Source organism: Arabidopsis lyrata (assembly GCF_000004255.2).
Source record: "Arabidopsis lyrata subsp. lyrata unplaced genomic scaffold ARALYscaffold_5, whole genome shotgun sequence".
NCBI classification, from domain to species: Eukaryota; Viridiplantae; Streptophyta; class Magnoliopsida; order Brassicales; family Brassicaceae; genus Arabidopsis; species Arabidopsis lyrata.
Window position 1 is genome coordinate 14025559 of NW_003302551.1, and position 27990 is coordinate 14053548.

The 27990-nt window shown below is 38.4% G+C and overlaps 7 protein-coding genes across 13 annotated transcripts; 4 read left to right on the top strand and 3 right to left on the bottom strand.

Moving 5' to 3' along the window:
• Positions 1 to 39: 39 nt before the first annotated feature.
• On the top strand, positions 40 to 3070 carry LOC9313701 (pentatricopeptide repeat-containing protein At3g48810). The gene is made up of 3 exons (XM_021024291.1): positions 40 to 2415; positions 2608 to 2809; positions 2892 to 3070. The coding sequence occupies exon 1, from the start codon at positions 222 to 224 to the stop codon at positions 2178 to 2180; it is 1959 nt and encodes a 652-aa protein (XP_020879950.1). The 5' UTR covers positions 40 to 221; the 3' UTR covers positions 2181 to 2415; positions 2608 to 2809; positions 2892 to 3070.
• On the bottom strand, positions 2954 to 5954 carry LOC9311996 (sialyltransferase-like protein 2). Of its 4 annotated transcripts, none has more exons than XM_021024293.1 (12): positions 5752 to 5954; positions 5567 to 5658; positions 5393 to 5482; positions 5225 to 5302; positions 5031 to 5131; positions 4665 to 4857; positions 4472 to 4562; positions 4266 to 4330; positions 4005 to 4159; positions 3829 to 3910; positions 3560 to 3669; positions 2954 to 3478 (listed from the first exon to the last, which is right to left on the bottom strand). In XM_021024293.1, exons 1-12 carry the CDS (start codon positions 5837 to 5839, stop codon positions 3283 to 3285), a joined length of 1341 nt encoding a protein of 446 aa, XP_020879952.1. In that variant the 5' UTR covers positions 5840 to 5954; the 3' UTR covers positions 2954 to 3282. The 4 variants fall into 4 exon arrangements, with proteins under 4 accessions (XP_020879952.1, XP_002877633.1, XP_020879953.1 ...); XM_002877587.2 differs by having other exon boundaries at positions 5567 to 5640; positions 5752 to 5953; XM_021024294.1 differs by having other exon boundaries at positions 5567 to 5661; positions 5752 to 5821.
• A 206-nt stretch (positions 5955 to 6160) lies between these two features.
• On the top strand, positions 6161 to 9603 carry LOC9313702 (poly(A) polymerase I). The gene is made up of 14 exons (XM_021025128.1): positions 6161 to 6346; positions 6449 to 6533; positions 6763 to 6867; positions 6970 to 7067; positions 7156 to 7239; positions 7358 to 7491; positions 7599 to 7671; positions 7756 to 7801; positions 7967 to 8076; positions 8164 to 8271; positions 8346 to 8405; positions 8505 to 8566; positions 8665 to 8977; positions 9169 to 9603. Exons 1-14 carry the CDS (start codon positions 6269 to 6271, stop codon positions 9373 to 9375), a joined length of 1563 nt encoding a protein of 520 aa, XP_020880787.1. The 5' UTR covers positions 6161 to 6268; the 3' UTR covers positions 9376 to 9603.
• Positions 9604 to 10684: 1081 nt separating this feature from the next.
• LOC110228297 (nucleolin 1) lies at positions 10685 to 15306 on the top strand. 2 transcript variants are annotated; one of them, XM_021025124.1, is made up of 22 exons: positions 10685 to 10832; positions 10942 to 11009; positions 11085 to 11162; positions 11390 to 11457; positions 11538 to 11655; positions 11790 to 11872; positions 11979 to 12002; positions 12105 to 12174; positions 12372 to 12439; positions 12519 to 12636; positions 12758 to 12846; positions 12947 to 12970; positions 13072 to 13159; positions 13360 to 13427; positions 13507 to 13624; positions 13720 to 13811; positions 13924 to 14035; positions 14222 to 14289; positions 14368 to 14485; positions 14587 to 14675; positions 14776 to 14799; positions 14903 to 15306. In XM_021025124.1, exons 1-22 carry the CDS (start codon positions 10802 to 10804, stop codon positions 15054 to 15056), a joined length of 1770 nt encoding a protein of 589 aa, XP_020880783.1. In that variant the 5' UTR covers positions 10685 to 10801; the 3' UTR covers positions 15057 to 15306. The 2 variants fall into 2 exon arrangements, with proteins under 2 accessions (XP_020880783.1, XP_020880784.1); XM_021025125.1 differs by lacking the exon at positions 12947 to 12970 and having other exon boundaries at positions 10686 to 10832.
• On the bottom strand, positions 15283 to 17629 carry LOC9311997 (mitochondrial phosphate carrier protein 2, mitochondrial). Its single transcript, XM_002877588.2, has 5 exons — positions 17140 to 17629; positions 16198 to 16603; positions 15902 to 16116; positions 15681 to 15805; positions 15283 to 15572 (listed from the first exon to the last, which is right to left on the bottom strand). Exons 1-5 carry the CDS (start codon positions 17428 to 17430, stop codon positions 15515 to 15517), a joined length of 1095 nt encoding a protein of 364 aa, XP_002877634.1. The 5' UTR covers positions 17431 to 17629; the 3' UTR covers positions 15283 to 15514.
• A 786-nt stretch (positions 17630 to 18415) lies between these two features.
• On the top strand, positions 18416 to 23095 carry LOC9313703 (coiled-coil domain-containing protein SCD2). Of its 2 annotated transcripts, none has more exons than XM_021025126.1 (17): positions 18416 to 18960; positions 19080 to 19264; positions 19578 to 19653; positions 19785 to 19826; positions 19909 to 19971; positions 20251 to 20300; positions 20401 to 20428; positions 20548 to 20622; positions 20713 to 20823; positions 20903 to 20963; positions 21124 to 21240; positions 21338 to 21450; positions 21551 to 21620; positions 21807 to 21848; positions 22213 to 22253; positions 22539 to 22671; positions 22787 to 23095. In XM_021025126.1, the coding sequence occupies exons 1-17, from the start codon at positions 18565 to 18567 to the stop codon at positions 22912 to 22914; spliced, it is 1731 nt and encodes a 576-aa protein (XP_020880785.1). In that variant the 5' UTR covers positions 18416 to 18564; the 3' UTR covers positions 22915 to 23095. The 2 variants fall into 2 exon arrangements, with proteins under 2 accessions (XP_020880785.1, XP_020880786.1); XM_021025127.1 differs by having other exon boundaries at positions 18869 to 18960; positions 19084 to 19264.
• A 152-nt stretch (positions 23096 to 23247) lies between these two features.
• On the bottom strand, positions 23248 to 27989 carry LOC9311998 (chaperone protein ClpC2, chloroplastic). Of its 2 annotated transcripts, none has more exons than XM_021025122.1 (10): positions 27796 to 27989; positions 26411 to 27057; positions 26160 to 26275; positions 25946 to 26068; positions 25674 to 25859; positions 25362 to 25577; positions 25050 to 25267; positions 24873 to 24948; positions 24701 to 24790; positions 23248 to 24623 (listed from the first exon to the last, which is right to left on the bottom strand). In XM_021025122.1, the coding sequence occupies exons 2-10, from the start codon at positions 27042 to 27044 to the stop codon at positions 23421 to 23423; spliced, it is 2862 nt and encodes a 953-aa protein (XP_020880781.1). In that variant the 5' UTR covers positions 27045 to 27057; positions 27796 to 27989; the 3' UTR covers positions 23248 to 23420. The 2 variants fall into 2 exon arrangements, with proteins under 2 accessions (XP_020880781.1, XP_020880782.1); XM_021025123.1 differs by having other exon boundaries at positions 27675 to 27936.
• Between the last annotated feature and the right edge of the window lies 1 nt (position 27990).

A 27990-nucleotide genomic window follows, 5' to 3' on the forward strand; every position in this document is an offset into this window, starting at 1 on the left:
ATACAACAATTGATCAACAAGTCCCTCAATTTCCGTCAGTTTCTTTTAAATGCCTCGATCTTCATTTTTTATCAGTTTTTTCCATTATCGAAGGGTAAAATGGTCATTTGATAATCATCTTCAACCTGAGACCTGCGATTTTTCAGAACCCTAGCTTTGGCAGAAGATTCTTCAACATCAAACATCATTTCTCCGATTTGGGTATATTCTCGCGGTGGCTCATGTATCTGAAAGAAGGATGTTCGTTGCTATTGAAAGTTCAAAAACCTCTAATCCCATTTGTCCTCAACACAAATCTCAATGTGAATCTCCTCACAGAATCTCCAAACCACGCAGAGATCAAAGAATCAGCTGTGTTAAAGAGACTGAGACAAGAGTCATGTGTTCCCTTAGCTTTGCATTTCTTCAAATCCATTGCTAATTCAAATCTTTTCAAGCACACGCCTTTAACATTCGAGGTGATGATCAGAAAGCTTGCAATGGATGGTCAGGTTGATAGTGTTCAGTATCTTTTGCAGCAAATGAAACTACAAGGTTTTCATTGTTCTGAAGATTTGTTTATCAGTGTTATTAGTGTATATAGACAAGTGGGTTTAGCTGAAAGAGCTGTGGAGATGTTTTATAGGATTAAGGAATTTGGTTGTGATCCTTCGGTGAAGATATATAATCATGTTTTGGATACTTTACTTGGTGAGAATAGGATTCAGATGATTTATATGGTTTATAGAGATATGAAGAGAGATGGGTTTGAGCCTAATGTGTTTACGTATAATGTTCTTCTTAAGGCGTTGTGTAAGAATAATAAGGTAGATGGTGCAAAGAAGTTGCTGGTTGAGATGTCGAATAAAGGCTGTTGTCCTAATGCTGTGAGTTATACCACGGTGATCTCGTCGATGTGTGAGGTTGGTATGGTGAAGGAAGGTAGGCAACTCGCGGAAAGATTTGAACCTGTTGTGAGTGTTTATAATGCTTTGATTAATGGGTTATGCAAAGAGCGTGATTACAAAGGGGGGGTTGAATTGATGAGTGAAATGGTGGAGAAGGGGATATCTCCTAATGTTATCTCGTACTCTACACTTATCAATGAGCTTAGTAATTCTGGTCAGATTGAGCTTGCTTTCTCGCTTCTGGCTCAGATGTTGAAACGAGGGTGTCATCCAAATATCCATACATTGAGTTCTCTTGTGAAGGGTTGTTTTGTAAGAGGTACGACCTTCGATGCTCTAGACATGTGGAACCAGATGATCAGAGGATTTGGGTTACAGCCGAACGTTGTAGCGTATAATACTTTGGTACAAGGATTTTGTTCCCATGGGAATATAGACAAGGCTGTGTCTGTCTTTTTACACATGGAAGAAATCGGATGTTCTCCAAACATCAGAACCTATGGCTCACTTATCAACGGCTTTACCAAAAGAGGTAGCCTCGAGGGCGCAGTTTATATATGGAATAAGATGCTAACTAGTGGATGCTGCCCAAATGTTGTGGTGTATACTAGCATGGTGGAAGCTCTTTGTAGGCACTCCAAGTTTAAAGAAGCTGAATCTCTTATAGAAATTATGTCCAAAGAAAACTGTGCTCCTTCTGTGCCAACGTTTAACGCATTTATCAAAGGTTTATGCGATGCAGGGAGGCTTGACTGGGCTGAGAAAGTGTTTAGACAAATGGAGCAGCAATACAGATGTCCTCCCAACATTGTAACATACAACGAGTTACTGGATGGGCTCGCAAAGGCAAACCGAATAGAAGAAGCTTATGGTCTAACCCGAGAGATCTTCATGAGAGGTGTGGAGTGGAGCACATCAACTTACAACACTCTTTTACATGGATCATGCAATGCAGGTCTCCCGGGGATAGCTCTGCAGCTAGTAGGAAAAATGATGGTCAATGGTAAATCTCCGGATGAGATAACAATGAATATGATAATATTAGCATATTGCAAACAAGGAAAAGCTGAGAGGGCAGTCCAGATGTTGGATCTAGTTTCATGTGGAAGAAGAAAGTGGCGGCCTGATGTAATCTCTTACACAAACGTGATTTGGGGTCTATGCAGATCTAATTGTAGGGAGGATGGAGTGATTCTTTTTGAGAGAATGATAAGTGAAAGGATCATCCCAAGTATTGCTACATGGAGTGTATTGGTTAATTGTTTTATCCTCGATGACATCTTGAGCCCATGATCAGTCTTACCTTATAGCAAATATTGTTCAATTTTGTTGTGAAGCCACATGCTTCTCTGTATGAATATAAGAAGCATTAACTCCGGTAGATATATGGAAATCTTGTGATCAGATGGAGGCTTGGCTTGTGGGTTTTCACTGGACCCGTCAAGAACTCAAAGAAAACATTTTAATCCTTACAAGAAAAATCAGACGACTAGTTTTGGTACCTGACAAATACATTGCTGAGATATTGGTAAGCAAATATTATGAGACAGATATGATTATTTGGTCAGCATTCATTTATTCTCTTATTATATTTTTTGTTACAAATAAGCCATATAAGTTGGTTAATCATTCTGATGGTGATAGACTAGATTCTTTGGACCTTATTCTACAAGAATCTGGAGATGTGTATTGATGTATGATTGGAATTTTTTTGATTCAGTTTTAAGATCCGTCTGTCAAGAAGCTGCTCGGATGACTATTCCTAACGATGTTCTCTGGCTAAGGTTTGTGTATTGAAGCCCTTGATGAAATTTGGAATTAAAGGTTTGGCTTCTAACGAACATATAGGAGGGGAATTTCGAGCCGATGAAAGATGAAACTTCCTGCTTCAGCTACCATTCTGGTTCAAAAATATCCTTCAGGTATTTTCTAAGCTCCCTTTTCCTTGTTATTTAGGACTTCTCAGAATTCACTGACAGATATTTTCATTTCCTATTCGTGCAGCTCATAGAAACAAAGAGAGGACCAACTGCTGTATACTATTCTGCTTAATATAATTTCGAGACTAGTAAAAGGTAAGACATGTATTAGAGGCAAGAAAAGAGAACAAAGAACATAACATTTGCTTATGTACTAAAATTAGACATCGGACAATCAATCTCTAGCTTTGCTCTATTTCAGTCCTCTATGATTATACCTACATCTCTGGTGAAGAAAATTTCGGACAATAGGATAACAAAAGAATTAAACCTAACCTAGAGTGATAATCTTCAACTCCTTACAATGGCGCAATAGCAGAGGAACTTGCCTTCGAATGAATTTATCGTCGTCCATTGATCCTGTTTTGTGCTTAAGTTGTGTATGGTGGTAAATCAATTTTTAGATGTGCAGTTTCTTAGTCAGCTGGTGTAATGCAAAGCTGACCATGTCCTGGACTGTGCTCCAACGGGTACATGCTTGTGCTTCTCACAAAATTTTGATGGTCGCTCACGGGTTTTCTGAGGTGTGAGACCATTGGACGCTTGTTTTTGTTTCTCTTCTTTACTATCGAGCATGAAGCTAATGGGTCTGAAGATCCTGCTCCAACTCTCCTGCATATAGAATGGGTTTCCTTTAGAGAATTGATAAATTTTGGCAAAGAAAGAAGATGAAATTGTGTTATTGATGATTACCTTAAGAGCTTCTCTGCTGCAATTCTTGCAGATCTTATTGTACTGCGGCTTGGCACCCATTTTACGACTCGGTTTGGATCAGCTCTCATGGGAGAGTGTATTTTAATGAGCTAAAAAAAAAAGAAGAGAACCAAGTTAAAACCAAAAACCTTGAAGAGATCTCTGAATGTATAATAGGCCAATGCAAATCTAATAAACAAATCAAGTGGTTATTGCCGTCTAACAACTAGTATTGGATAATAAAGAAAAATGGGAAACCAGAGACTTACACCCAAGCATTCCATCATCTGGTAATAAGCTCTACCATGTAAAGGAGTATGTCCTTGTCGGGATTCTGAAAAATATCTTGTCCTGAAAGAGTATTACAAGAGATTAACGTAAACCATGGTTGATACACAGACCGGTATAGACAGCAAGACAAAATAAACATATGTAGACTTTTTACCACTCTTTATAACCTGGGTCCACAGTGAAACCATACATATCCACTGAATCACAAGTCGAGAGAGCAAACTCAAGAGCCTTGAGCCCAGTACCTTTGGCTGCTGACCCAAATGAAGCACCAAGCATTAAGTACACAGGGTTTTTTATTGGGACTTCCTGCAGAAAAATGAAAAATCCTCAGATGAGTTTTGAAAGACCAGGAGCAGATTACAGATTTTCAAAACCAAAGGAGCTAAGAGACAAATAAGTGCAATGTACAAACCCGAATCATCTTGTTCATAATATCATGAATTGTTGTTTTTACTAGCAGGACCTCTTGCTTTTTTTCTGCATACAAAGGATCAGAGAGGTGTAGAGTATCTATTTGCAAGCATAAAAAACGCAACACACAAAAATGAAAACATATAGAGAAACAATGGCGATGATAACCATGAAGAAGTGAAAAACAAGAAAACAGTTAGATCGTACCATCCAACTCCACAACTTTGTCAAGGGCTTTTGCTGACCCTCGATTAAGAAGTCGGAATGTACTTTTTTCTCCCACATATTCCTTGTAGTTCTGCAAGAAGATATTCCAAAAACAAAAACAAAAGTGAAGATAAATGAGTCCATAGAGGGAACAAAAGAACTGGAAGTTAGATAAAAAGAACTCATTATTAACCTGAATCGGAGCACCATTTTCTCTTAGAACTGCATCGTAAGTATCTATCTCCTTTCCGAACTTTGTTTTTAAGAGATCACCAGAGTTACCAATAACAGCACATCGCCCAAACTGCCGGGGAAAATATGGTGGTGTTTCAGCAAGCACCAATGAGAGCTTCTCGATGCATAAAGATTTATTCTGGCAACGATTACTGCACCAGAATGCGAGTTTCATTAAGGCCAGACAAGGAAGAAGACACCACAGCATTTTAAACTACTTGTTATATTGTGACTGAGACCCATCAAAGAAGCAAGTTTTGAGCTGTTGTCTATGAAAACGGACTGTAATTATCATGCATTTCATCTAATGTCAGTCAATACTTACAGTTGAATTCCTTTATTGATTCTGCGCCAAGCATAATCCTCCCATCCATTTGGTAAGGCATCAATGTATTCCTTGGTGAGTATGGTAGAGCTATTCCTAACCTAGTCAACCAACTCGCCAATTAACCCATCACTATAAAGACTATAACCAATTTTATGAACTGAAACTTTAAAAAGACTTTCTGCAACACCTACTTGTTCCCATGTAGCTACTGCTTCACACAGGTCAAACTCATATGACAGTCCTTCAAGCTCTCCAGACTTTGGATCTTTCTGTTGTTGTACATAATCCAACACATAGAGTACAAATATTCAACCGACCATTTTTGCTATAAACTAAGACAAGGACTATGACAAGCTTACCCATTTGGGGACAGTATCCTTGGGGAAGTTTATTGAAACTTTGCAATAATCCCTACCCATAGCAGCTTGTAGTCCTAAACCATTTGCACTCTGCATCCATTAGATCAGTTCTAATCATCTAAGCTCCAGATTCAGAGGTAAGATCTAACACAAGATAAGGAAGCTATCACTTACTACGCACTTCTGGAATCCGCTCTGCAAGGAATGCAACGCCTCTAAATCTTCATTGCTAAGCCGATTAGACTCGTCTGAATCCACGGAAGCATCTTCTTTATGATTAATCATCTCCATACTTCAGAAAAATCACGAAATACAACACTACAAGAATCTACACTTAGACAACGATGGAGTGTGCTTACATAGATTAGAGACGCCGATAATGTAGATTAGAACAGCAGAGATTCCAGTTGTTAGAGCTAATAAGAATATCAAATGCAAGAGCTTCATCGATTCCCCAGTAAGAAACTTCAGCTTCGAGATTTCAAAGAGACGATTGTGAATTTCTCGATCTTTCTAAGTAACTAATAAGTTCCGATCTACGCGAGTGAGTCTGAGAACAGCGTGTAGTCCTCACTCTGAAGATTAGACGGCAAACAGTTTTTTCACTTATAAAACGCTGCGTAGATAACTTAAGACAAGCCAGTGAACGACAAGATGTTCTAGTGAGTAACATGAAAACGGCGTCGATTTGACGGAACGTTATATCAAATGAGAACTGGCCACGTGGCTATAAACCCCTTCGTCGTTCATCTTCATTCATCTTCAAAAAAACCCTAAACATTTCTGTAAAAATCTCTGCTACTTCAAATTCCATCAAAGCAGATTGATAAAGCTTAAATAAAGCCCATGATGAAATGTTGAATCTTTTTTATTTCAATGGCGGTTTTAAGTCTGGGTTTCTTCTCTTGCAGATCCCATTTTCCTGTTCTTCCCCTGTTTTACTGTTTCTCCAAGGTAACTCTTTGTTATATATACACTTTGTATAATTCAATGTAATTCGTTTTCATATACTTGAAGTCTTGTTCTTTTTTCTTTATTTTGTTGTTTCGCTTACAGGTTCAGTTCAACACTGTTGCTGCTGCAATTGAGACTGTGGATGACAAGGACAGTGATCATCTTGAGAAGGGTTCTGATAGGACGAGTAAGTTACTTATAACGAATTTGATGGATTTGAATTGAAAATTGTGCTTCTTTTTATCCCCATGTTATCTATATTTTACTGAGTGATGGTAGTAGACTCGGACTCAATTCTCCAATTTCAGTTATTATGTCAGACATTTGTAGAAAACATTCACTTATAGTATACTGCTATTTGCTTATCTTTTGGCTTGATTTGATGTTTTTGGTAATTTTGTGTAATTTGTTGAAAGGTAAAGCACCAGAGTGGAAGAAATTGAATTCAAAAGACCTTGGGATAACTAGTTCTATGATTTCAAAGCCCACACGACTAGTGCTAAATGGCCTTAAGAGTAAAGGTTGATTCTTTTTGATCATTTGATAGAATCTAACGATGAAATCTCAAACTTTTCTTTTACCTTTATCTCTTGCTGGCTTTGACAGTTGCCCATGACCTGTAGGATATGATGTTTATCTTGTGGGAGGCTGTGTACGGGATCTTATTTTGAAGCGGACGCCAAAAGACTTCGATATACTCACTTCTGCGGAACTTAGAGAGGTTGGTTTCCAATCTAAAAGTCATCTCTTGAACATCGTCTTTATCTGATTTCGAAATGGATTTTTGTTCTTGTTTGAAATGTCTTTAGGTTGTTCGGACTTTCTCAAGATGTGAAATTGTTGGAAAAAGGTTTCCTATATGTCATGTGCACGTTGGGAATGAGATGATAGAGGTTTGTTTTTTTTCTTGTCAATGATTTTCTTTTATATTACCAATATAAGCATAGCAAATGCAAATCAGAACAATTTGTTAGCTCTCTCTTAAAATTTCTTTGCATTCTTGTTGAGTAGGTTTCGAGTTTTAGCACCTCTGCACAAAATTCTCCAAGAAACATGAGAACGGGTTCTGGAAAATCCAATGGCTCCTATGACGAGGACAACACCCGTTTGAATAACTGCTTGCAGCGTGATTTCACAATTAATGGGTATCTTATTAATCCCTTGATGATATCATACACTCTTTTTTGGAGATCTCATAGTTTCTTTCATTACTTTTCTTTACATGTTTATGTTGTTTTTCTTCAAATCTCAGGTTGATGTTTGATCCATATGCCGAAGTTGTATATGACTATCTTGGGGGAATAGAAGACATTAAAAAAGCTAAGGTGTGAACATATTCTGTTATACCTTTTTCCCTCAGGTAAATATTTACAAATACCTTTCTTCTCATTGTGGTTCTTTGCTCACAGATACGGACAGTGTTTCACGCTGGCACATCTTTTCAAGAGGACTGTGGTGAGTTTTCTGGGAAAATAATCATCTATGTAACATGTCCACCTCGGTTTCTTTTACAAACATCGTTCAGAGTTCAGAGTCTCGAAAAACAAATTCTTGTATGAATACCATTAAGAGTCCAGATAATAGAAGCTTATCAGGGCTTACCGAATATAACATATCCAGCCAGGATTCTTCGTGGGACAAGAATTGCTGCGCGTTTAGGTTTTACAATCTCCAAGGAAACAGCTCATTTCTTAAAGAACCTTTCCTTCTTAGTACAAAGACTCCACAGGGTACTGCTTCACTCCACAAAGAAATATTTTTCTCCACATTATTTTTACAACAGCATGTTTATGAATGATTCTGCGTTATACATGTAGGGAAGAATCTTGATGGAAATGAATTACATGTTAGCGTATGGATCAGCAGAAGCTTCTTTACGATTGTTGTGGAAATTTGGGATACTAGAAATTCTTTTACCAATTCAGGTGAGTGATTCCACTCATCTCTTGTTGTGTCTTAAAAATGTATCTTTGCGTCTATCTAACTTTAATATTCACAGGCAGCATATCTCGTTCACACTGGGTTCAAGAGACGCGACAAGAGGAGTAACTTGCTTCTGGTAATATGCAGATGCGCATTTTGCAATATTCGTCACAGAGAAGTGTCTATTGCTTAAATTATCGAGTAAAGAACTTATAGTTAACATTTCGTCATGCAGTCTCTCTTTGGAAATTTGGATAAATTGTTGGCTCCTGATAGACCTTGCCACAGCAGCTTGTGGTACGGTCCTCATCTATTAAGTTCCTGTAAACACAGTCCTTACCATATACAGTGTATAATATTGTAATACGCAACAATATTGTGTTGGAAATTTGTAGGCTAACAATCTTGGCTCTTCACAAAGCACTTGCTGATCAACCTCGATATCCTTCAGTGGTAGCCGCGTTTAGCCTTGCTGTCCACAATGGTGGAGATGTTCTAGAAGCTGTAAAAATCACCAGGAAAGTCACAAAGCCACATAATAGAAGCTTCTTTGAGCTACTGGAGCCAGAGGAACTGGACTCCCAAACCTTGTTGGATGAAGTTATGGATTTTGATTCATCTATCAAAGAAGCCTTGGGACAGATGACTGATGGGAGGTTTATTTCTAAGGCTATGGCAGCGTACCCTCAGGCCCCATATTCTGATATGGTAAGCGCTCCTATTTTTCTTAGCTTCATATAACAATATTTCAGTGATGGAAATGCAAATGCAGATTCTCCGGAGAACGCCTAGACTATAGGTTATGGAGCTTGATATATCTTTTGGTTGAAAATTACAAACAAAGATTTCCTCGGTTTAGCTGTTGTCCTAACTCTCTTCTATCCTTTACTTTTTTACAGGTTTTCATACCGTTGCAATTGTATCTAGATGCAAGACGTATATTCGAGTGTGTGAAAGAAAATGGGCAGAAGGGATTTGTGCCTAAGCAAGACAGTAAAATTGATTATACCTCATTATCTTCAGGAAACCTTCCAGAAGTTAGACACGTATTTGCTAGGGTTGTTTTCGACACAGTCTTTCCGTTAAACCCATCTCAAGAGTTGTAGTCCCTCTTGGATTGGTTGGGTTTAAACTTGAGATTCGGTAGAAAGCAAAGGGATATGTTTGATACCTTTCATATGTAGAACATAATAGCTAGATATCCTTTTGCTTTATGTAGAACATATATGTAGTGAACACCAGTTTTGTACTGTTACAAGATAGAAACAAAATAACAATGATAGTTGGGAGTTTTTTTCCCTTCTGTTTCTTTAATGTGACAACTTTGTGAAGAATGTCCATGTAATTTTATGCGCTTACAGATGGAGCAAGCGCAGGAGCTGGAGAAGCACCACCAGTTGTTGGCCTAAGAAAATAAGAAAATTATAGGTAATTGATGAGTGTCTTTCATAATGTTGGTTCTAAAATGATTTGAGTGTTGATGAGACTATCTTTCAGTGCAGGTGATGAAAACTTACAATCCAGCTAAAACTTTAAAAGCTTGGCAACCTTCAGTTCTGAGTATCATCCTTGCTGATGGGTTCTGGCCTACGATTGATACTCAGTGGTCTCCAACATTTAATTGAGTGAGAGTATCTGTCAGCTTAACTTTACTTTGTGTTTGGGAGATACACTTTTATTGCTTGAACTTTAGCGGTTGAAAGCTGAAAACATTTTGGGTCCATATCTGGAATCTGAACTAACACTTTCATGGGAGTTCAAATATCCTGTCTATGTTCAGAACAATGTATGTGTCACTTTATCTCTCTTTCAAATCCTTGTGCAAGTCAAAACATTCTTTTTAGACTTATCGGCTTAATTGATGAGTATTTGTCTTGCCTGCTGTCAGAAACGCTATGTTCTGTTTGGCATTCAGCTTCTTCAGAATTGGTGATATTCAGGAAATGCTCTTGTTGCTTCTTCCGCTGCTCAACTCTCCATTGGCCAAGGACAAGTCCTCACGCATTAAAGAGGATACATGTATGGTATTTTTCTGCAAAACTTTTGGATCAGAATAGGGTGATGACCTCTCTCCCCCAGATATGTAGTGTAACTAATTCAACTAGAAGCTAAGTAATTGCACATGATTGCGTGTTTTGAGGATATGAAGTTAGACAAGAGAGCAGTGATTTTCATTGGCAATGGATGAAGAATTCAGAGTATGTTGTTACTTGCGATCAAAAGAATGACTTGTGGCAGGGATTGAAAACATTGTTTTCTTGTTGATTGGGTAATCTGGAATTATGGGGTCATGAAGATTGATTTTGCCATTTTGGTTGTATTAAAAAAGTCAACGGACGATCACCAAAAAAAAAAAAAAAAAAAGTCAACGGACGATTAAACAGAATAATAAAATTGGGCCGAAGCTTAGTAGCCCATTAAGGCCCACAAAGAAGTGCGAAAACCCTTAACGAGGATATTTATAACTTCTTATCTTGCTGCTCTCAACGAACTCTTCCCGGCAAATAAACCGCCACTGTTTTCATCTTCTCCATGGCCAGTTCCGGCGAAGTTAATTTATTGGGTTTGTTTTGGCTGGCTCTTTCTAATCTAATGTATTGTAAAAACACATGTCTAGGCTACTCTAGCTGAAGAGCTTGTTTTTGTTTTGTTTTTTGCTGCTCTTCTTTTAGGTAAGCGAGAGCCAGAAGATGATTTGGAGACCAACCCTATTCTGAAGAAACATAAGGAAAAATCCGAGGTAACCTAAGATGGTCAAATTCCTCTAGTTTTTTGAGAATTACACTCTGTTCTAATGGCTACACTTATGTAACAGGAGACAACGAAAGGATTTGCTGAGATCAAAGGAAAGGTCGAGTTGTTGAAGACAAAGTCTGATCAGGCTCCACTGAAGGTATGATATCTAAAATAATTGCACTGTTTGTTGCATATATTATACAAGTTTATGTTCAATTAAGCATCTCGTTCTTATTGTCTCCAAAATGGCTACTCATGTAACACAACTGTTGCCACAAAGATGACCTATGTTCTGAGGATGAATCTTTATATGAGGCTACTCTTTATTGTTAAAATCTTTTTTCTCCTTTGAGTTGTGCTTACACACTTGGCTGTTAAATTCAGGCAGTTCCCTCAAGAAAAAAGACGCTCTCTGTTTCCCAGGTCTCTTGCCATACTAACATATCAAATATGTAAGTAGCACCTTTAGTTTCCTCTTTCGTTCTTGCAGCCAGTTTTTCATGACTAATATTTTATCCTCCATTTTTTACAGCATCAATTTCTTCAAAGATGTTGGACAAGTTGTTAGTGTTCGACTTGATTTAAACCGCGAGGGTAAGCGTTTGTCCAGTGGCTTTGTTGAGTTTGCTTCTGCCAACGAAGCAAAGAAGGTGAGACTAGTTTATAGTTTAATCATGAAATGTATTTTACTAGTCATTTGAAAAGTACCATATACTTATGATGCAAAGTTTTACAGCTAGTTATTTGAAAGTGCCTTTGCTAATTCAATCTTTTAATACTGTAGGCGCTGGATAAGAAGAATGGTGAATATTTGTGTGGTAATAAGCTTACTCTTAGCATGGCTGTGACAAAGGCTCCACGAACCAAGTAAATTAATTTTCCTTGTTAGAGAGATTTGTTTCTCTAACACTAACTTATTGCTAGAGTTTTTATGGCATTACAGAAGACTAACTCTATTATTTTTGTGAATTAGGTATTGCATAGACCACAAGGTTTGGTAAGGGATTTAACTATTTGCATGTGAAGTTTGTTATCAAGAACACATTGGGTGAAGTTTTTGGTATACACGGAGAGATGACAAGGCGTTTTGATATTCCAGGTACGAAGACTACCTTCGACAAGAAAGCCTTCCGATAGAAGAAGAGGAGACATCTCCCGATTTTGTTGAGGTACCTCTTCTTATTATCTTTAAAATATATGAGGCTCAGAAGAAACGCTTAGCTTTTAGTAACACAACTGTTATCACAATGTCGAAAGATGACTTTTTCTGGGGATGAATCTTTAGATGAGTCTACTTTTTGTTGTTATGCAATTTATGTCCTTCTCTCTTTAGAGTCGTGCTAACACACTTGGCTGTTAAATCCAGATAGTTCCAGTAAGAAAAAAGACGCTCTTTGTTGCCAATCTCTCTCCCCAAACTAAGATGTTACATATGTAAGTAGCACCTTAAATTTCCACTTTAGTTCTCGGAGCAAGTTTTTCATAATTGATATTTTATCGTCCATTTCTGCAGCATCAATTTCTTCGAAGATGTTACAGAAGTTGTTGGAGTTCGACTTGTTGTAAACCCTGAGGGTAAGCATGTGGGCTATGGCTTTGTTGAGTTTGCTTCTGCTTACGAAGCAAAGGAGGTGAGAGTAGTTTTGTAGTAATGATGAAAAAGTAATTTGAAAAGTAGTGTCTACTTGTGCTGAAAATTATACAAGTAGTTATTTGAAAGTTCGTTTGCTGATTAAATCTTAAATACTGTAGGCGCTGGAAAATAAGAATGGTGAATATTTGCACGATCATAAGATTTTTCTTGATGTGGCTAAGACAGTTCCATACACTCCACGACCCAAGTAAATTGACTTTCCATGTTATTGTGATTTGTTTATGTAACTTACTGCTTGAGTTTTGATGCCATTACAGTAGACTAACGCTATTATTTTGGTTAATTAGATACAATCTTGTAGAGAAGCTTTGGTAATGGATTTAACTATTTGCTCTTGAGGATGTTATCAAGAGCACATTGGGTGAAGTTTTTGGTGTACTTCGAGAGATCACAAGGGCTTTTGATATTCCAGGTACGAAGACTACCTTCTACGAGAAAGCCGTCTGATAGAAGAAGATGATACACTAGAAGCACTTGATGAAACTCACAATTTCGTTGAGGTATGTGTTCTAATTATCTTCAAAATATGTCAGGCTCAGAATAAACACTTAGCGTTTAATAACAGAACTATTGCCACAAGTCGAAAGATGACTGACTTATGATGGGGAGAAATCTTTAGATGAGGCTACTTTTTGTTGTTATGCAGTTTAAGTTCTTTTCTCCTTAGAGTCGTGCTAACACACTTGGCTGTTAAATTCAGGCAGTTGCGGTAAGAAAAAAGATGCTCTGTGTTTCCGGTTTCTCTCACAAAACTAAAATATCAGATATGTAAGTAGCGCCTTTAGTTTCCTCTTTAGATCTTGGAGCAAGTTTTTCATGACCAATATTTTACCCTCCATTTTTACAGCATCAATTTCTTCAAAGATGTTGCAAAAGTTGTTCTTGTTCGACTTGGTGTAAACTGCAAGGGCAAGCAACTTGGCTATGGCTTTGTTGAGTTTGCTTCTGCTAACGAAGCAGAGAAGGTGAGAGTAGTTTAGTAATGATGAAATGTATTTAAGTAGTCATTTGAAAAGTAGTTATTTTAAAGTACGATTGCTGATTAAATCTTTTATACTAGGCTCTGGAAAAGAATGGTGAATATTTGCACAAACGCGATATCTATCTTGATGTGGCTAAGGCAGATCCTCCATACTCTTCTCAACAACCCAAGTAAATTGATTTTCCATGTTATGGAGATTTGCTTCTGTAACACTGGTTGTAACTTATTGCCAGATTTTTGATGGCATTACGGAAGACTAATGATATTATTTTTGTTAATTAGGTATTGCATAGATCACAAGGTTTGGTACGACGACTACCTTCGACGAGAAAGCCTTCTGATAGAAGAAGATGAGGCAGTGGAAGGACTTGATGAAACTTCCAATTTTGTTGAGGTACCTCTCGTTATTATCTTGATATATGTCATGCTTAGAGGAAACGCTTAAGCGTGTAATGACAGAACTGTTGTGAGAAAGTCGAAAGATGAACTTATTCTGGGGATGAATCTACTTTTTTGTTGACATACAATTTAAGTCATTTTCTCCTTAGAGTGGTGCTAACACACTTGCTGTTATATTCAGGAAGTTACTTTAAGAAAAAAGACGCTCTTTATTGCCAATCTCTCTCCCCAAACTAAAATATCACATATGTAAGTAGCACCTTTAATTTCCTCTTTCGTTCTTGGAGCAAGTTTTTCAGACTGATATTTTATCCTCCATTTTTACAGCATCAATTTCTTCAAAGATGTTGCAGAAGTTTTTAGTGTTCGACTTATTGTAAACCACATGAATGAGCGTGTGGGCTGTGGCTTTGTTGAGTTTGCTTCTGCTAACGAAGCACAAAAGGTGAGACTAGTTTAATGATGAAAAGTAGTGTATACTTATGATGTCAAATTTACAAGTAGTTATTTGAAAGCACCATTGCTGATCAAATCTTTGTACTGTAGGCGCTGGAAAAAAAGAATGGAGTAAGATTGCACTTTCTTTGTATTGTTCTTGACGTGGCTGAGATAGCTCCATACCCTCTCCGACCCAAGTAAATTGATTTTCCATGTTATGGAGATTTGTTTCTCTAACTTATTGTTAGAGTTTTGGTGTCATTGTACAAGTTTAATGCTATTATTTTTGCTAATTAGGTACACCCTTGCAGAGAAGCTTTGGTAAGTTTTTTAACTATTTGCCTTTTGAGTTTTGTTATCAAGAGCACATTGGTTGAAGTTTTTGGTATACATGGAGAGATCACAAGGGTTTTTGTTATTCAAGGTATGAAGACTACCTTGGACGAGAAAGCCTTCTGATAGAAGAAGATGATTTGGAGACCAAACCGAATAAGAAAATGAAGCTCTTTGGTGTTCATAAGAAGGAAATCTTCCGCGTATCTTGCGGTAAGAAGACTACCTTCTCTGACGACAATTGATAGAAGAAGATGAAGCGCTTTGGTGTTTTTTGCTTGTGATACAATGCAACTTTTTTTGTTACTTCGGTTTTCAGAAAATGTTCAATAAATCGTTAGGCGTCCAGTAGAAGCCTAGCACCTAGATCAATTAATCAGGGCATGGGCATAGGCATTAGTAAATTATTTACCTTTTTTGTCATTTTCAAAATTTTTATAAGAAAACATAAATGTATAAAATATGGAATGCTGAAAAGTTACACAAATCTTTCCATTGTCGATCTCAAGAGTTGTAGTCCCTCTTGGATTGGTTCTGTTGAAACTGACTTCCATAAGCAGAAACATAATAGCTAGATGTATGTAGTGAACACCATTTTTATACTATACTACACAATAGAAACATAACAAGAATAATAATTGGGAGTTTTGTTTCCCTTTTATTGCTCTTATGTGACGGCAATGCGAGGAATGTACTTGTAATTTTATGCACTTACAGATGAAGCAAGCGTTGTAGCTGGAGAAACACCACCAGTGGTTGGCCTAAGAAAAAATTATAGGTATAAGTGATGAGTGTCTTTCATATGTTGGTTCTAAAATGATTTGAGTATTGATGAGAATATCTTTTAAGTGCAGGTGATGAGAACTTACAATCCAGCTAAAACTTTGACAGCATCATAGATAACCCATTGCGCTCCAGTGAGTGTTCCTATCATGAAAATGCGAAGAGGAAGGCCGCGGGTAAACATACCCCATAATCCTAGCCTCTTTACCGCCTGTAGCACATGAAAGAATCAATTCTGTCACTGTGTGTGTCCACAAGTTTGATGTTCTGGTGAAGAGTAAAGATTTGTATGGAGTTTTTTACTTACATCAGCAACGGTTGCTCCTTTAGAGTTATTGAGGAAAGAGACTAAGTTATCTGCAGGATGTGAGATGACGGCACAGAAAATTCCAGCAATGTAACCACCTGCAAAGCTTACTCCGAGCTGAACTGGCTTTGAGCACTCTTCTTTTGGGGTAGGCATCACTTTTTTGTATATGAGCTCCACAGTGTTTTCAAAAGTAGCAAATTTCATCATCGTATCTGCAAAACCTCAAATTTTCTTTTACTGATATCATCATCTCAAATTAATGACTCTACATTTTCTTGAGTCTAGAGACTTACATGGAATCTGGCGTCCCCAGAGAGGAACAAGGCCTTTGTATAGCCCGCGGAAGCCTTCGGATTTGATGATCTTTGGTAAACCATCAGATAAACCGCGGGCGAAACCAGGCTGAGTCTGGACCCTGACTTTGACAGCTTCCATTGGACAAAGAGCCACATCAGCGACGATTTCTGCAGAGGCCGAGCCAGCAAGGTAAATCAAGGTCTTGTATTTGGCTGCGTATTCTGGTCCAACGATGTCTGAGTAGTATTTCTTGGAATATTCATAGAGACCGTATTTGAAAGCTCCCTGGGCACTGTACCCGAGAAGTGTTGGTGACCAGCCTCTGGTGAAACCCTTGAGCCCTTGTTCTTTGATTGTTGTCTTGAAAGCAGAAGTTATGTTCTTGTACTTGAGTGGATCAATCTGCAATAACAAGAGAACTGAGGGTCTTTTTTTTTTTTTTATCAAATCAAACTCAGATTCTCTCTGAGTGTTACATCAAAGATCATGCATTAGATTGAAAAGTCTTGGACAGCGTTGAAGAGTCGATGCCGTGTAAAACAAGAAACTCAAAAGTTGACAGCAGGTGGAAAGTATAACAACAAAGTGGAATTACCAAAACTTTTACTAAATGGAATAATTCATTTGACAAAAGTATATAAATTCAGATTAGTAAACCACAGAACAAATAATATTCCACTATTTCAAGAATGAATGGAACAAAATTATTCATTTATATCATCAATTAATCTCTATTCCATTAAACTATTTACCATTCAAATCCAAACTATTCCAAAGTAAACAAACAAACAAACAAATAAATTGTTATTGGCTGTTTTTTTATTCCGCTAATAAATTCTAAATTCCAAGTTAATTTCTCTCATCAAATATTATACGTAGCTTTCGAAGAAGCTTTAAAAATGTTAACTACAAATAGTGTAGTTGGTTTGGAACTTCACCTGCATGTTGCATTTGATGACATCGAGAGGCGTAATCGCCGTGTGTGTGATACCGCAGCACAACATCCCGGCGACCGTACACGCCGCGAAGTATGCTGGCGAGTACATTTCCACTTTTTCGTTCGGCGTCGCGATGGCGAAACTGGTACCATTAGATGAGGAAGTCGGAGGAATCAACGGCCGTGATTTAACATGAGTCATGGTCGTTGACGGCTCCGGCGACTGAAACAGACGATGATGATCGGACGAGTAGAGGAAACTCGGGATCAGCGATCTGCTTGAGTCAGACATTTCCAAGGAGAAGAAGAGAAAATTCAAATCCTTGTGTTGGTTTTTGACTTTTCTCTTTGGAAGAAAAAAAATCTCAGGTTTGTCTTTTGGTGGAATCGAATTTGACGTTTTTATAGGTGCTGAGTTTTTGAAATGTCATATTTACCCCCCTCACTATTTGCATCTTTTACCATTGACTGATGACGGCGACAAAAACAGTCAAATATTGATTTGTCACGACTCTTTACGTGTCAACGAGGATTTGCATACCAAATAAATCACTGAAAAGAAACATATATATACTAATAAATTAATAACACTAACATTATTCCATTACCCATTTCGAACTTTTGAGTGAGCACTTTGTTAATTACCTTTGAGAAAACTTAATCCAAGCATGGCAAGAACTTCATTTGTTGCCAGCTTCAAGAAGACTAGCTTCATCTGTTAATTACCTTTGTGGATTCTTCTTGTCAAGAGGGATTGAGGGTTTTCAATAATTAATTCTCCACATATGTTTAAGTCTTTGATACCGAATCATCAACCCATGTGCTTTGAATTATTGATTTTGTAAAAATTTCACCCTTGGACGGATAAGTAACCTGGATAATGACACTGTCCACACCGAATAATATTCATGTAATTTGATTAATATGTGTAAATAACACCAAGAAACTATATTAAGTTTCTCTTAGAAGAGAAAAAAATCTACTCACCAAAAAAGAAGAGAAAAAAATCTCTTTATAAACTGTATTAAAATATCACATATAGTATGATTTAGATACAGCATACAGTTGTATATTTTTGTATTTAAATGGTACGCAGATTAAGTGGAAAGGATTAAAGATTTTGTTAACTACAATCTTATTATTATCAGGAAAAAAAAAAAAAACTATAATCTTACCATCGACTCTCACTTGCCTTTGAAAGCTCGCATGTGTTTTTCTCTTCTCCGTATCAAACGCTGTCGTTTTGACGTCACTATTATTTCAACACTTTTCTCCAAATCTCACCCAACGTTTTTTTTCCCTTCCGTTTTCGCGAGAAAATTTAGCTTTTCCCCGAGAAAAATCCATTTTCTCTGGTTCATCTTCTTTTTGCTCGCTTAAATACAGCGATTGCATCCAGCTAATTAGTAACTTCACGAACACTCTGATGGATCGGAGGAGGGCGGGTAGCCCAGTGTATGGTCGCCAGTGGAGCGAATCATCGAACAGTACGGAAACCACATCGCCGGCGATGTCTCCTGCTCACCGGAAGCAACTCGGTGGTATCGGAGGTTTCTCCACTGTCAAACGGACTCAGAACGTAGCTGCTAAAGCGGCGGCACAACGATTGGCTAAGGTTATGGCCTTGCAGAACAAAGACAACGGAGACGAAGATGATGAAGATGAAGATGAAGATCTAAGTCTCAGATTCGCATCTCCGTCTTTGAAACCTGCTCGTCATGCACCTTCTTCTCTTTCCTCTACTGGAAGTAATAGCAGCAACGGAAACATTAATTTGCCGGCTGTTTCTTTTGCTCCCCGAACTAGATCGCCGTCTCCTGCGGTGAATTCCGTCTTCTAGCTTTATAGAATTAGTTCAGATCAGCTTGATTTGATTGTAGCTGTGGTGAATTTGGTTCTTTAGGGCTAATTAGTCTCTCTCTTTTTTTGTGCTTTGATTAGTTAGGCAGGAACTTCGCCGAGCAAGTGCCTTCAGTGCGTTCTGCTTCGGCCGGAAGGCCGTCAATGTCTGCTAGATCCACGATTCCGACTCCGATTCCTAATCTAATGCCGCCTAGTAGGGTGTCGGTGAAAACTCCGGTTTCTATTCCTCCACTTGATCCTCCAACTAGGAGCAGAGATAAAAGGTGAAAACATTTTTGCTTTCTCATTTTGAAGTTCTTAAGATTGTGCTTCTTATTATAGTTCTCAAATATTGGTAGTCGATTGAACGTGTGGCTTAGTGGAATATGTCAAAACCAGTGTGGTTAGTCTTTGGAGTTGGTGTATAATATGTTTTTTCATTGACTAAATTATTTGTCCTCAAAGCCTAATAATAGAGCTTGCTATAAAGTCATGAGAAATGGGAAATGAATGGGTTCTTTTCTCAAATAGATGGTGTTCCCCGCTGGTTTTGGTTGTGCTGCTTGCGTCTGATGTTTGGATATTTGATGTTTTTAGGTTTTTTGCTGATGTACCATCAGTAAATTCAAAAGAAAAGGGTGATCAGCGGGAAGCTTCAGCTCTCCGTGATGAAGTATGTGATTGTTTCTTTTGAACCTTTGCGGTATCTGGTCAATTTAGTTACATCTTGGAAATTATAGTCAAATCAGAGTTTGTGTATGAGTCAGAAGAGTTGACTTCAGGCTGATTCATTTCTTAATGCAGCTGGATATGCTACAAGAGGAGAATGAGAATGTACTGGAGAAGGTTTGATCTCTGCGATTGAATTTTATATTGTATAATAAAGCTGTTTACTTCTGTTGTGCATAACAACTATTCTTGATTACAGCTTCGTCGTGCGGAAGAAAAAAGGGTGGAAGCAGAAGCTAGGGCTAAGGAGCTCGAGAAACAGGTATGTGAACTAGTTGTCTTAAGTAGTCCATCTTTCACTTATATTGCGTCTTGAAAGTCGGACTGGAAAAAATTACTCCACTTGTTTAAATCTCTTTGTATATCTTGTTGTTATCTTTTCGAAGCAGCCTCCCACCTCGTTTTTTTTTCTGCATCCTTAGATTTGTTTTAAGGAGAAAATGTAAATATGAACCATTCTGTCTATCACATGCAGAATTATTCTTGTATATTATTGGCATCTGTTCAAGGTTTCATTTGTTTTTATTTTTGGTTCCAAAAGGTTGCCTCTCTTGGAGAAGGAGTGTCCCTGGAGGCGAAATTGTTAAGCAGGTGGGAGCCTGTGCCTTCTTTAGCTTCTCTTTTGTTGTTCTCTTTTCCAGAAAATAAGGTGATAGTTTTAATCGCTCATGTTGAATTTGTCTTTCTATAGGAAAGAAGCAGCGTTGCGTCAAAGAGAGGTTAGTACCCTCAATCCATTTTGCTGCTCAGATGTAGTCTTCTTTTAGTCGAGTTTCTTTCTCCACCATTATGTAAAACATACAATTTAAGCTGTGCAGAAAATTTGTACCTCTTACAGGCTGCTCTAAATGCTGCTAAACAGAAAAAGAGCGGAAAGGATGATGAAATTGTTTCCCTACGTTCGGAACTTGAGGTAAGGTTCACTGATGTACTGTTTTCCATGAGATGTACCACTTTTATTTGCATGATGAAACCATGTCTTATTTTTCTCTGCTATGTTCAGAACTTGAAAGACGAGGCTACTACTGCTGCAGAACGGCTTCAAGAAGCAGAGTCTGAAGCAAAGTCTCTTCGCACAATGACTCAGAGGATGATTTTAACACAGGACGAAATGGTTTGTCAATAAATCTTTGGTCTCGTAATCTACCAATAATTTATAAGGTTCTGAGTTTATGAATGATTGAATTATCTAGGAAGAAGTAGTTCTGAAGAGATGCTGGCTTGCCCGGTATTGGGGCTTGGCTGTGCAACATGGTAGGTGATTCATCCATTCTTAAGAAAAAGAGTTTATATTCTGAACCAAAGAAAATATTATCATGATACACTTTTTATTTTCCTTCAACATGGCATATACTCGTGGTAGTTATACATCAAATTTACGGATATTTGCTTTTCCTATGGTGTGCTTCTGTAGGCATTTGTGCGGATATTGCACCATCCAGGCATGAGCACTGGTCAGCGTTGGCTCCTCTTCCATTTGAGCTCGTCACCTCTGCAGCACAGAAGGCGAAGGAGTTATCCTGGGATAAAGGCTCGTCTATTGTCTCCTATAGTTTAAAATGTTAAACAATTTGCTTCCTCGCTGTTGTTGTAAATTTTTTTATTTATCAGCATATGAAATAATGCAGGTGGGAATGATCGGAGTAAGGCCGCTAGAGATTTGAGTGATCTAACTGGAGAAGGAAATATTGAAAGTATGCTTTCAGTTGAGATGGGTTTAAGAGAGCTAGCATCATTAAAGGTATCCATAATTCTTTCTGAGTTACCTATAAAGTGTTGTCACCTAGCAGATATCTCCAAGGACTACGTTTTTAAATCTTCTTCTCTCTTTTGAAATTCAGGTGGAGGATGCTGTTGTGCTTGTATTCGCCCAGCAGAGAAAGCTGAGTTTGGTTCGTCAAACTGTTTCTGGTATGTAATGTATTTGCGAGCACACCAGATAATGCACAATGACAAATATATTTTTTTGTCGCTTCTATTCTTTAAAGTTTAAACGATGGATGAGTAATCTGTTTTTTGTTTAGATACTTAAGCTCTTAATAAGAAGGCATAACTAAAAGCAAAATTTTGAACTTTTGTTTTCTCTTTATCTTACAGACTCCAAAGGTCATGGAGAATCCAGATTTATCGATGCATATGGTAAGGGAAAAGTCTCTCTAATCCTAAGATAAAGGTCTTTTTGTTCTCTTTGTTTTCCACCCTTTTGTAGAGGTTCTTGGGGTCGAACCCTGAACACCTTGAGTGTTGTGGAAGGGCTGCAATAAGTATAGCCACATCTTTAACCAAAAAAAAAAAAGAGTCCAGCCACATCCGCTCTGTCTTTGACATTGTGCATGAGTTGTTGATTTAGTAGAGTAAATAGTTGCGTCGATGTCCCCTACCTGAAAGGATCTTCTGTGGTTTCAAATTTTACCTCTGCCCTACACATAAAATAATCTTATGTAGACGTAATCAACCATATCATGAAATCTTTTACAATGTTGTCTTGTTGTTTTAAATGCAGAACTGGGTGAAGCGGAACAAGAAGATGTTGCCTTTAAGCAGGTACTTTAACACTTGCACTCATCATGATATACACTTTCCAGCTAAAAGCCTAAATCCTTCATCGAGTGCCTTGATTTTGAGGTGACCACACATTATCAATGTTGTATATCATCATCACATAGAAAGATAATATCCGACAAAAAGTAACCACATCGAAACATCAGTTGGGACGTGTCTGGATCTATGTACTGGATGACGTTACTTATGAGTCCAAACAACGTGGAACCTTTACTTACCAGTTTTAAATCAAGATATCGTCTTGATTCCTACAATTACAAAATGCAGGCATGGCTGATGTACTTCTGGGGAAGAGCTAAGTTGCACGGTGTGGAAGATGACATTGCAGAGGAACGTGTCCAGTTATGGATCAGCCGTAGCAGTGGGAAATCCCAGACGACTTCTCATGATGCCTTGGATGGTAAAACTGGACTTAGCCATTTCGTTTAAATATCTGATTCTTTTGCTTAAAAGCTTTAACGAGGAGTAGATTTATAATGATGATAAACTAAAGTTTCCCATTTGTTTGTCGTCAGTGGAAAGAGGGTTGACAGAGCTAAGAAAACTGGGAATAGAGCAACAGTTGTGGGAAGCTTCTCGAAAAGAAATCGATCAGCTTCCATCGCCTACTTCTTCGAATCACGATCTCGATGCTGATTCATAGTAAAGTCTCTTCCTCTCTTTGGGAGAAGAAATTTTCGTCCTGTATATTTCGTTTCATGTAAGTTTCACGAAGAATCTGTGTGCCATTGTATTTTTCTTTCCCTTTTAGTTTTCACACTTGAGTGTGTAAGCAGTATTCGTATTTTTGCAATCAAGTCCAAAAATTTTGGGAGAACAATGAGTAAAAAAAAAAAATACATCAAAACACTGATTACAAAAAATTCAGTGTTACCCTTACTGTTTTAATAAACCATGTTTCGAGGATGGGATAGAAGAATTGAACCTCGTTAATATTTGATTAGATCTCAATTTTGATACTTATATGACTCAAATCAACTCTAACCAAATCTTGCTTATTTTTTTTTGTGTGGGAAATTCTCTATGGTTCCCGAACAATCATTATCCAGAAACAAAGAGATTAAAGTACAAAATACGAATCAAAAGAGACTTAATAGTCAATTCAATAACACTTGAAACAATAATCTCTAGAAAAACCCTTGTTTCCTTCTACAATACAGGAATTGGATCTTCCATGGCTTCTTCAGCAGTAAAACCACCAGCACGTCCACTGTTGTTACCACTCAACACAACCACACTTCCTTCCGCATCAACATCAACAATCACAGAATCTCCTTCTTTAATGTCCCTTGAAAGCATCTTCTCCGCCATACTATCCTCCAAAAGCCTCATAATCGCACGTCTAAGCGGCCTCGCACCATAACTTGGGTCAAATCCTTCATCCACCACTCGTTCTTTAAACCTCTCAGTTACCTGAAGCTCAATCTCTTTGTCCTCAAGTCTCGCCACCACTTCTTTAAGCATTATATCAGCAATCTCTTTGACTTCCAGCTTTGTCAACTGTCTGAAAACAATCATCTCATCTAACCTGTTCAAGAACTCCGGTCTGAAATATTGTTTTAGTTCCTCAGTCACTAAGCTCTTGATTCTGTTGTAACTGCTGTCTTTCTCATCATGGTCAAGATCAAACCCGATTCTTCTACCACCTTTTTCGATCACACTGCTTCCTACATTTGAAGTCATGATGAGAAGAGTGTTCTTGAAATCGACAGTTCTTCCTTTGCTATCAGTTAGTCTACCGTCTTCTAGGATCTGAAGCATCATGTTGAAAACATCGGGATGTGCTTTCTCAATTTCGTCAAAGAGAACAAGTGTGTACGGCCTGCGTCGAACCGCCTCCGTTAACTGACCTCCTTCTGTGTATCCTACGTAACCAGGAGGTGAACCAATGAGTTTTGAAACAGTGTGTCGTTCCATGAATTCACTCATGTCGAGACGTATCATTGCTTCTTCTGAACCGAAGTAGTAAGCAGCCAAGGCCTTAGCAAGCTCTGATTTCCCAACACCAGTTGGACCAGAGAAGATGAAACTGGCGATAGGACGATTTGGGTTTTTGAGCCCAACACGGGCACGGCGGATAGCCCGACTGATTGCTTTAACAGCTTCATCTTGGCCAATGACTCGTGTGTGAAGGGTCTGCTCCATTTGGAGAAGACGGCTAGATTCATCAGACGAGACTTTCTCTACCGGGATTCCTGTCCATGTAGCGACAATGTGTTGGATGTCGGATTCCGTGACAGTAGGTCCTCCTTCCTCAGCTTCATTCTCGGCTTTGGCCACTTCTTTGCCTAGAGCTAAAACATTAGCTATCTCAGCCCTGAGCTCTATTTCACGGTCACGATGAGAACCAGCCTGTCAAAAGAATAACTCAGGAAGTGTAAATATTAATCTTGGATGTATAGAAAGTGAGAAACACTTGAAATCGATACCATCTCGAAGTCTTGGCCTCGCACAGCTTCATTCTTCTCTTTGGTGATTTGCCTGAGTTGCTTTTCAAGCTCTCTAGCTTCCTCAGGAACCTAAGCAAACGTTCTCTGAATCAGCTCAAGTAGCTATAAAACACAGATTTCTTTGGTAACCGAGATACATGCAAATATCAACCTGAGCATGGCGTAGTCGAACCCGAGACCCAGCTTCATCAATCAAGTCAATCGCTTTGTCGGGAAGAAACCGATCACTGTTCATTCAAGAGAAGAAGCTGGGTTCAGATAATGCTGCAATTTGTCTAAAGACAATGTTCTGTGTTGGTGAAAGACTGAAAATAAATAAAACAAAAACCTGATGTACTGATGTGACAATTGTGCAGCAGCAACCAAGGCTTCATCAGTGTACCGAAGTTTGTGGTGGATCTCATAGCGCTCACGCAGGCCGTGCAAGATCTGTATAGCTTCTTCTACAGTTGGTTCAGGTACCTTCACAGGCTGGAAACGTCTCTCCAATGCCGGATCTTTCTCAATGTGCTTCCTGTACTCATCCAATGTTGTTGCACCAATACACTACAAAAAAAGAACATTTCGTAAAACTTGAGTTTACAGTTCTAATTGATATTTTGACATCATTAGACTGATAAAAAGAATTGAGAAAATTTACCTGCAATTCACCTCTTGCTAGAGCTGGCTTTAAGATGTTAGCAGCATCGATCGCACCTTCAGCGGCTCCTGCACCGATGAGCGTGTGCACTTCATCAATAAACAGAATTATCTCATCACTTTGCCTGATTTCCTCCATAAGCTTCTTCAATCTTTCCTCGAATTCTCCACGGTATTTCGTTCCAGCCACTAGAAGACCCATATCAAGGGTTATAACCTGAGAAAAAAGTAGAAAGTAAATATATATACATATTTATGCACTCTAACTAAGCCTCTGAAGTTCATTAAAATGATCCAACGGGAGAATATTTACCGTCTTCCCCTCGATTGTTTCAGGAACATCACCACTAGCAATTCGCTGCGCAAGTCCTTCCGCTATTGCTGTCTTACCAACTCCAGGTTCTCCAATAAGACACGGGTTGTTCTTGGTTCTTCGAGCCAAGATCTGAACCACTCGTTCGATCTGTGGCTGCCTTCCAACAACCGGATCCAGTTTACCCTGCCATAGAAAGAGAAAAACCAAATTTTAGCAGAAACCTTCAAGCATTAACATGTCTCCTTAAAATGAGTACGCATTTTTAGTACCTCCTCTGCTAGTTTAGTTAAGTTAGTCCCATACTCTTCTAGTGTTGGCATTTTGCTGTTTCCGCTGCTTCCCCCACCAACGCTTGCTGTGACTTCATTGTTTTCCCCGACCATGCGTATAACCTGAAAATGATAAATGTATCTCAAAATGTAATAACGAAATGGTTTACTAAGACATAACATTAATCTTAGAATCCAGATTTGGTGCATTTACCTGTGTCCGGATATTACTAGGATCTGCACCCAAATTCTCCAAGACACGAGCTGCCACACCCTCCCCTTCACGAAGTAGACCAAGCAAAAGGTGCTCTGAACCAATGTAGTTATGCCCTAGATTTCAAAATAGCAAAACATTTCCCAAATGGAGAAGAATTAGTTAGCTTCATCAGTCAAGAAAGCTTATGTATTGCACAACACATAACAAGCTCCAAGGCTAAATATTGATAAATAGAAACAGATCCATACCAAGTTGTCGAGCTTCCTCTAGTGACAACTCCAGTACTCGTTTTGCGCGAGGAGTAAATGGAATCTCCACTGCCACAAATCCACTGCCTCTCCCAATTATCTTTTCCACTTCCACGCGTGAATCTTTAAGATTGATCCCCATGGATTTAAGAACCTTGGCGGCTATCCCAGTCCCTTCTCCAATTAGACCCAACAGTATTTGCTCAGTTCCAACAAAGTTATGGCCAAGTCTCCGAGCTTCCTCTTGAGACAGCATTATGACTTTAATTGCTTTCTCGGTAAAACGCTCAAACATTGCTTTGGGTACACATCGGCTAGCCTTTTCTCTCCGAGATGATATTGCACGTTTAAACTTAACAAGGAAACCTGGACTAGGCCTTGCCATATAATCTAATGCACTGGGGGCCCTTAACCCTGAAAAACTCTGAATTTTCAGAACAGGTGCTTGTAAACTGCACATCATCTTCACACACCCTCTTGGTTTTCTGTATTCTTTGGCCTGAATTCTCAGACCAGGTGCTTGAAAATTGCACATCATCTTCACACACCCTCTTGGTTTTCTGTATTCTTCGGCTTGCACATGCCTTCCGGGACCAAATAAAGGAGCTTTCAAAACAGCTACACACCAAGCCATGATGTGTTGGAGGCTGCATTGGATAATGGTAAAACATCAGTTCTAGCACAATACTGGCTTAAACCAAAATACAATAAAACACAGAGATAAAGTTTGGCCTTTTATTCAGTGCAAAGATGATTAGAAAACACAAACATCATACAAAGACAAAGTTACACGCAATCAGAAAGCTATGTTCAGTAAGTGTAACAAATGCCAAACACTGATACTTAGATACTATCTAACCAAAACAGAGAACAAGAAAAGACACCAACTTTGGGAAGTGTTACCACAACTCTAAAAGACAGAAAGACTTTAAGCTAATTCTCTTAAACACGTTTACAGAAAGAGCTCAGACACAAAAATACACTATTTGAATTCACCAACTAAGAGCAGAAAAGAGTCACAAAGCTTTCTTATCTCCAAACTCCAAAGCAACGCAAAATGATAAAGTCTATTTCACTACAAAGCAAACAAGTAATCATCTTTGAACAAATCGATACGCGAATACACAACCCTAATCTCAAAAGTAATCATTTTTGCATATCAATACAACCAAATGAGAAGTACCCAGATTCTGCAAACTCAAAATGAAACCACCAAAAGAAACGAAACCAAACGCCATGAGAAATAGAGAGAAAAAAACTCAACCTTTAAAAAGCTCATACAACAGAGAAACAGAAACCTAAAAGCTTCTTCAATGAAACACAACAACAAATTTAAAAAACAGACTGAGAAAGAGAGTGAGTGTAGCAAAGAAAAGGGTTTTTACCGTCGACGCCTTTGGATAGAGAAGTTCGAGAAAGCGAGAGACTCCTTTTAATGGTCGGCCCGTCTGGGGATAGAGATAGGAAAGTGAAGAAGATACAAAGAGATTCTCACTATTCTCTCTCTTTTTATCTCTCTCGCGTCGCCGCCCTTGATAGATTAAACACACTCACCTACCAAAGTTGCATATCAGCCGTTA

Bases quoted from the DNA above. Each gene is read 5' to 3' on its own strand.
- LOC9313701 (XM_021024291.1), top strand. From the start codon at position 222: ATGTATCTGAAAGAAGGATGTTCGTTGCTATTGAAAGTTCAAAAACCT.
- LOC9311996 (XM_021024293.1), bottom strand. From the start codon at position 5,839: ATGAAGCTCTTGCATTTGATATTCTTATTAGCTCTAACAACTGGAATC. The intron at 5,659-5,751 runs GTAAGCACACTC...ATCATAAAGAAG, and splicing joins TATCGGCGTCTCTAATCTAT to ATGCTTCCGTGGATTCAGAC. The intron at 4,858-5,030 runs GTAAGTATTGAC...ATTCTGGTGCAG, and splicing joins ATCAATAAAGGAATTCAACT to TAATCGTTGCCAGAATAAAT.
- LOC9313702 (XM_021025128.1), top strand. From the start codon at position 6,269: ATGGCGGTTTTAAGTCTGGGTTTCTTCTCTTGCAGATCCCATTTTCCT. The intron at 6,534-6,762 runs GTAAGTTACTTA...ATTTGTTGAAAG, and splicing joins GAAGGGTTCTGATAGGACGA to GTAAAGCACCAGAGTGGAAG. The intron at 7,240-7,357 runs GTTTGTTTTTTT...CTTGTTGAGTAG, and splicing joins TTGGGAATGAGATGATAGAG to GTTTCGAGTTTTAGCACCTC.
- LOC110228297 (XM_021025124.1), top strand. From the start codon at position 10,802: ATGGCCAGTTCCGGCGAAGTTAATTTATTGG. The intron at 10,833-10,941 runs GTTTGTTTTGGC...CTCTTCTTTTAG, and splicing joins CGGCGAAGTTAATTTATTGG to GTAAGCGAGAGCCAGAAGAT. The intron at 13,428-13,506 runs GTAAGTAGCGCC...CCATTTTTACAG, and splicing joins AAAACTAAAATATCAGATAT to CATCAATTTCTTCAAAGATG.
- LOC9311997 (XM_002877588.2), bottom strand. From the start codon at position 17,430: ATGTCTGACTCAAGCAGATCGCTGATCCCGAGTTTCCTCTACTCGTCC. The intron at 16,604-17,139 runs GTGAAGTTCCAA...TTGTTATTGCAG, and splicing joins TCATCAAATGCAACATGCAG to ATTGATCCACTCAAGTACAA. The intron at 16,117-16,197 runs GTAAGTCTCTAG...GAGGTTTTGCAG, and splicing joins CTGGGGACGCCAGATTCCAT to ATACGATGATGAAATTTGCT.
- LOC9313703 (XM_021025126.1), top strand. From the start codon at position 18,565: ATGGATCGGAGGAGGGCGGGTAGCCCAGTGTATGGTCGCCAGTGGAGC. The intron at 18,961-19,079 runs GTGAATTCCGTC...TGCTTTGATTAG, and splicing joins CTAGATCGCCGTCTCCTGCG to TTAGGCAGGAACTTCGCCGA. The intron at 22,672-22,786 runs GTAAAACTGGAC...GTTTGTCGTCAG, and splicing joins TTCTCATGATGCCTTGGATG to TGGAAAGAGGGTTGACAGAG.
- LOC9311998 (XM_021025122.1), bottom strand. From the start codon at position 27,044: ATGGCTTGGTGTGTAGCTGTTTTGAAAGCTCCTTTATTTGGTCCCGGA. The intron at 25,860-25,945 runs GTACTAAAAATG...TTTCTATGGCAG, and splicing joins TAACTAAACTAGCAGAGGAG to GGTAAACTGGATCCGGTTGT. The intron at 25,268-25,361 runs GTAAATTTTCTC...CTTTTTTTGTAG, and splicing joins TAGCAAGAGGTGAATTGCAG to TGTATTGGTGCAACAACATT.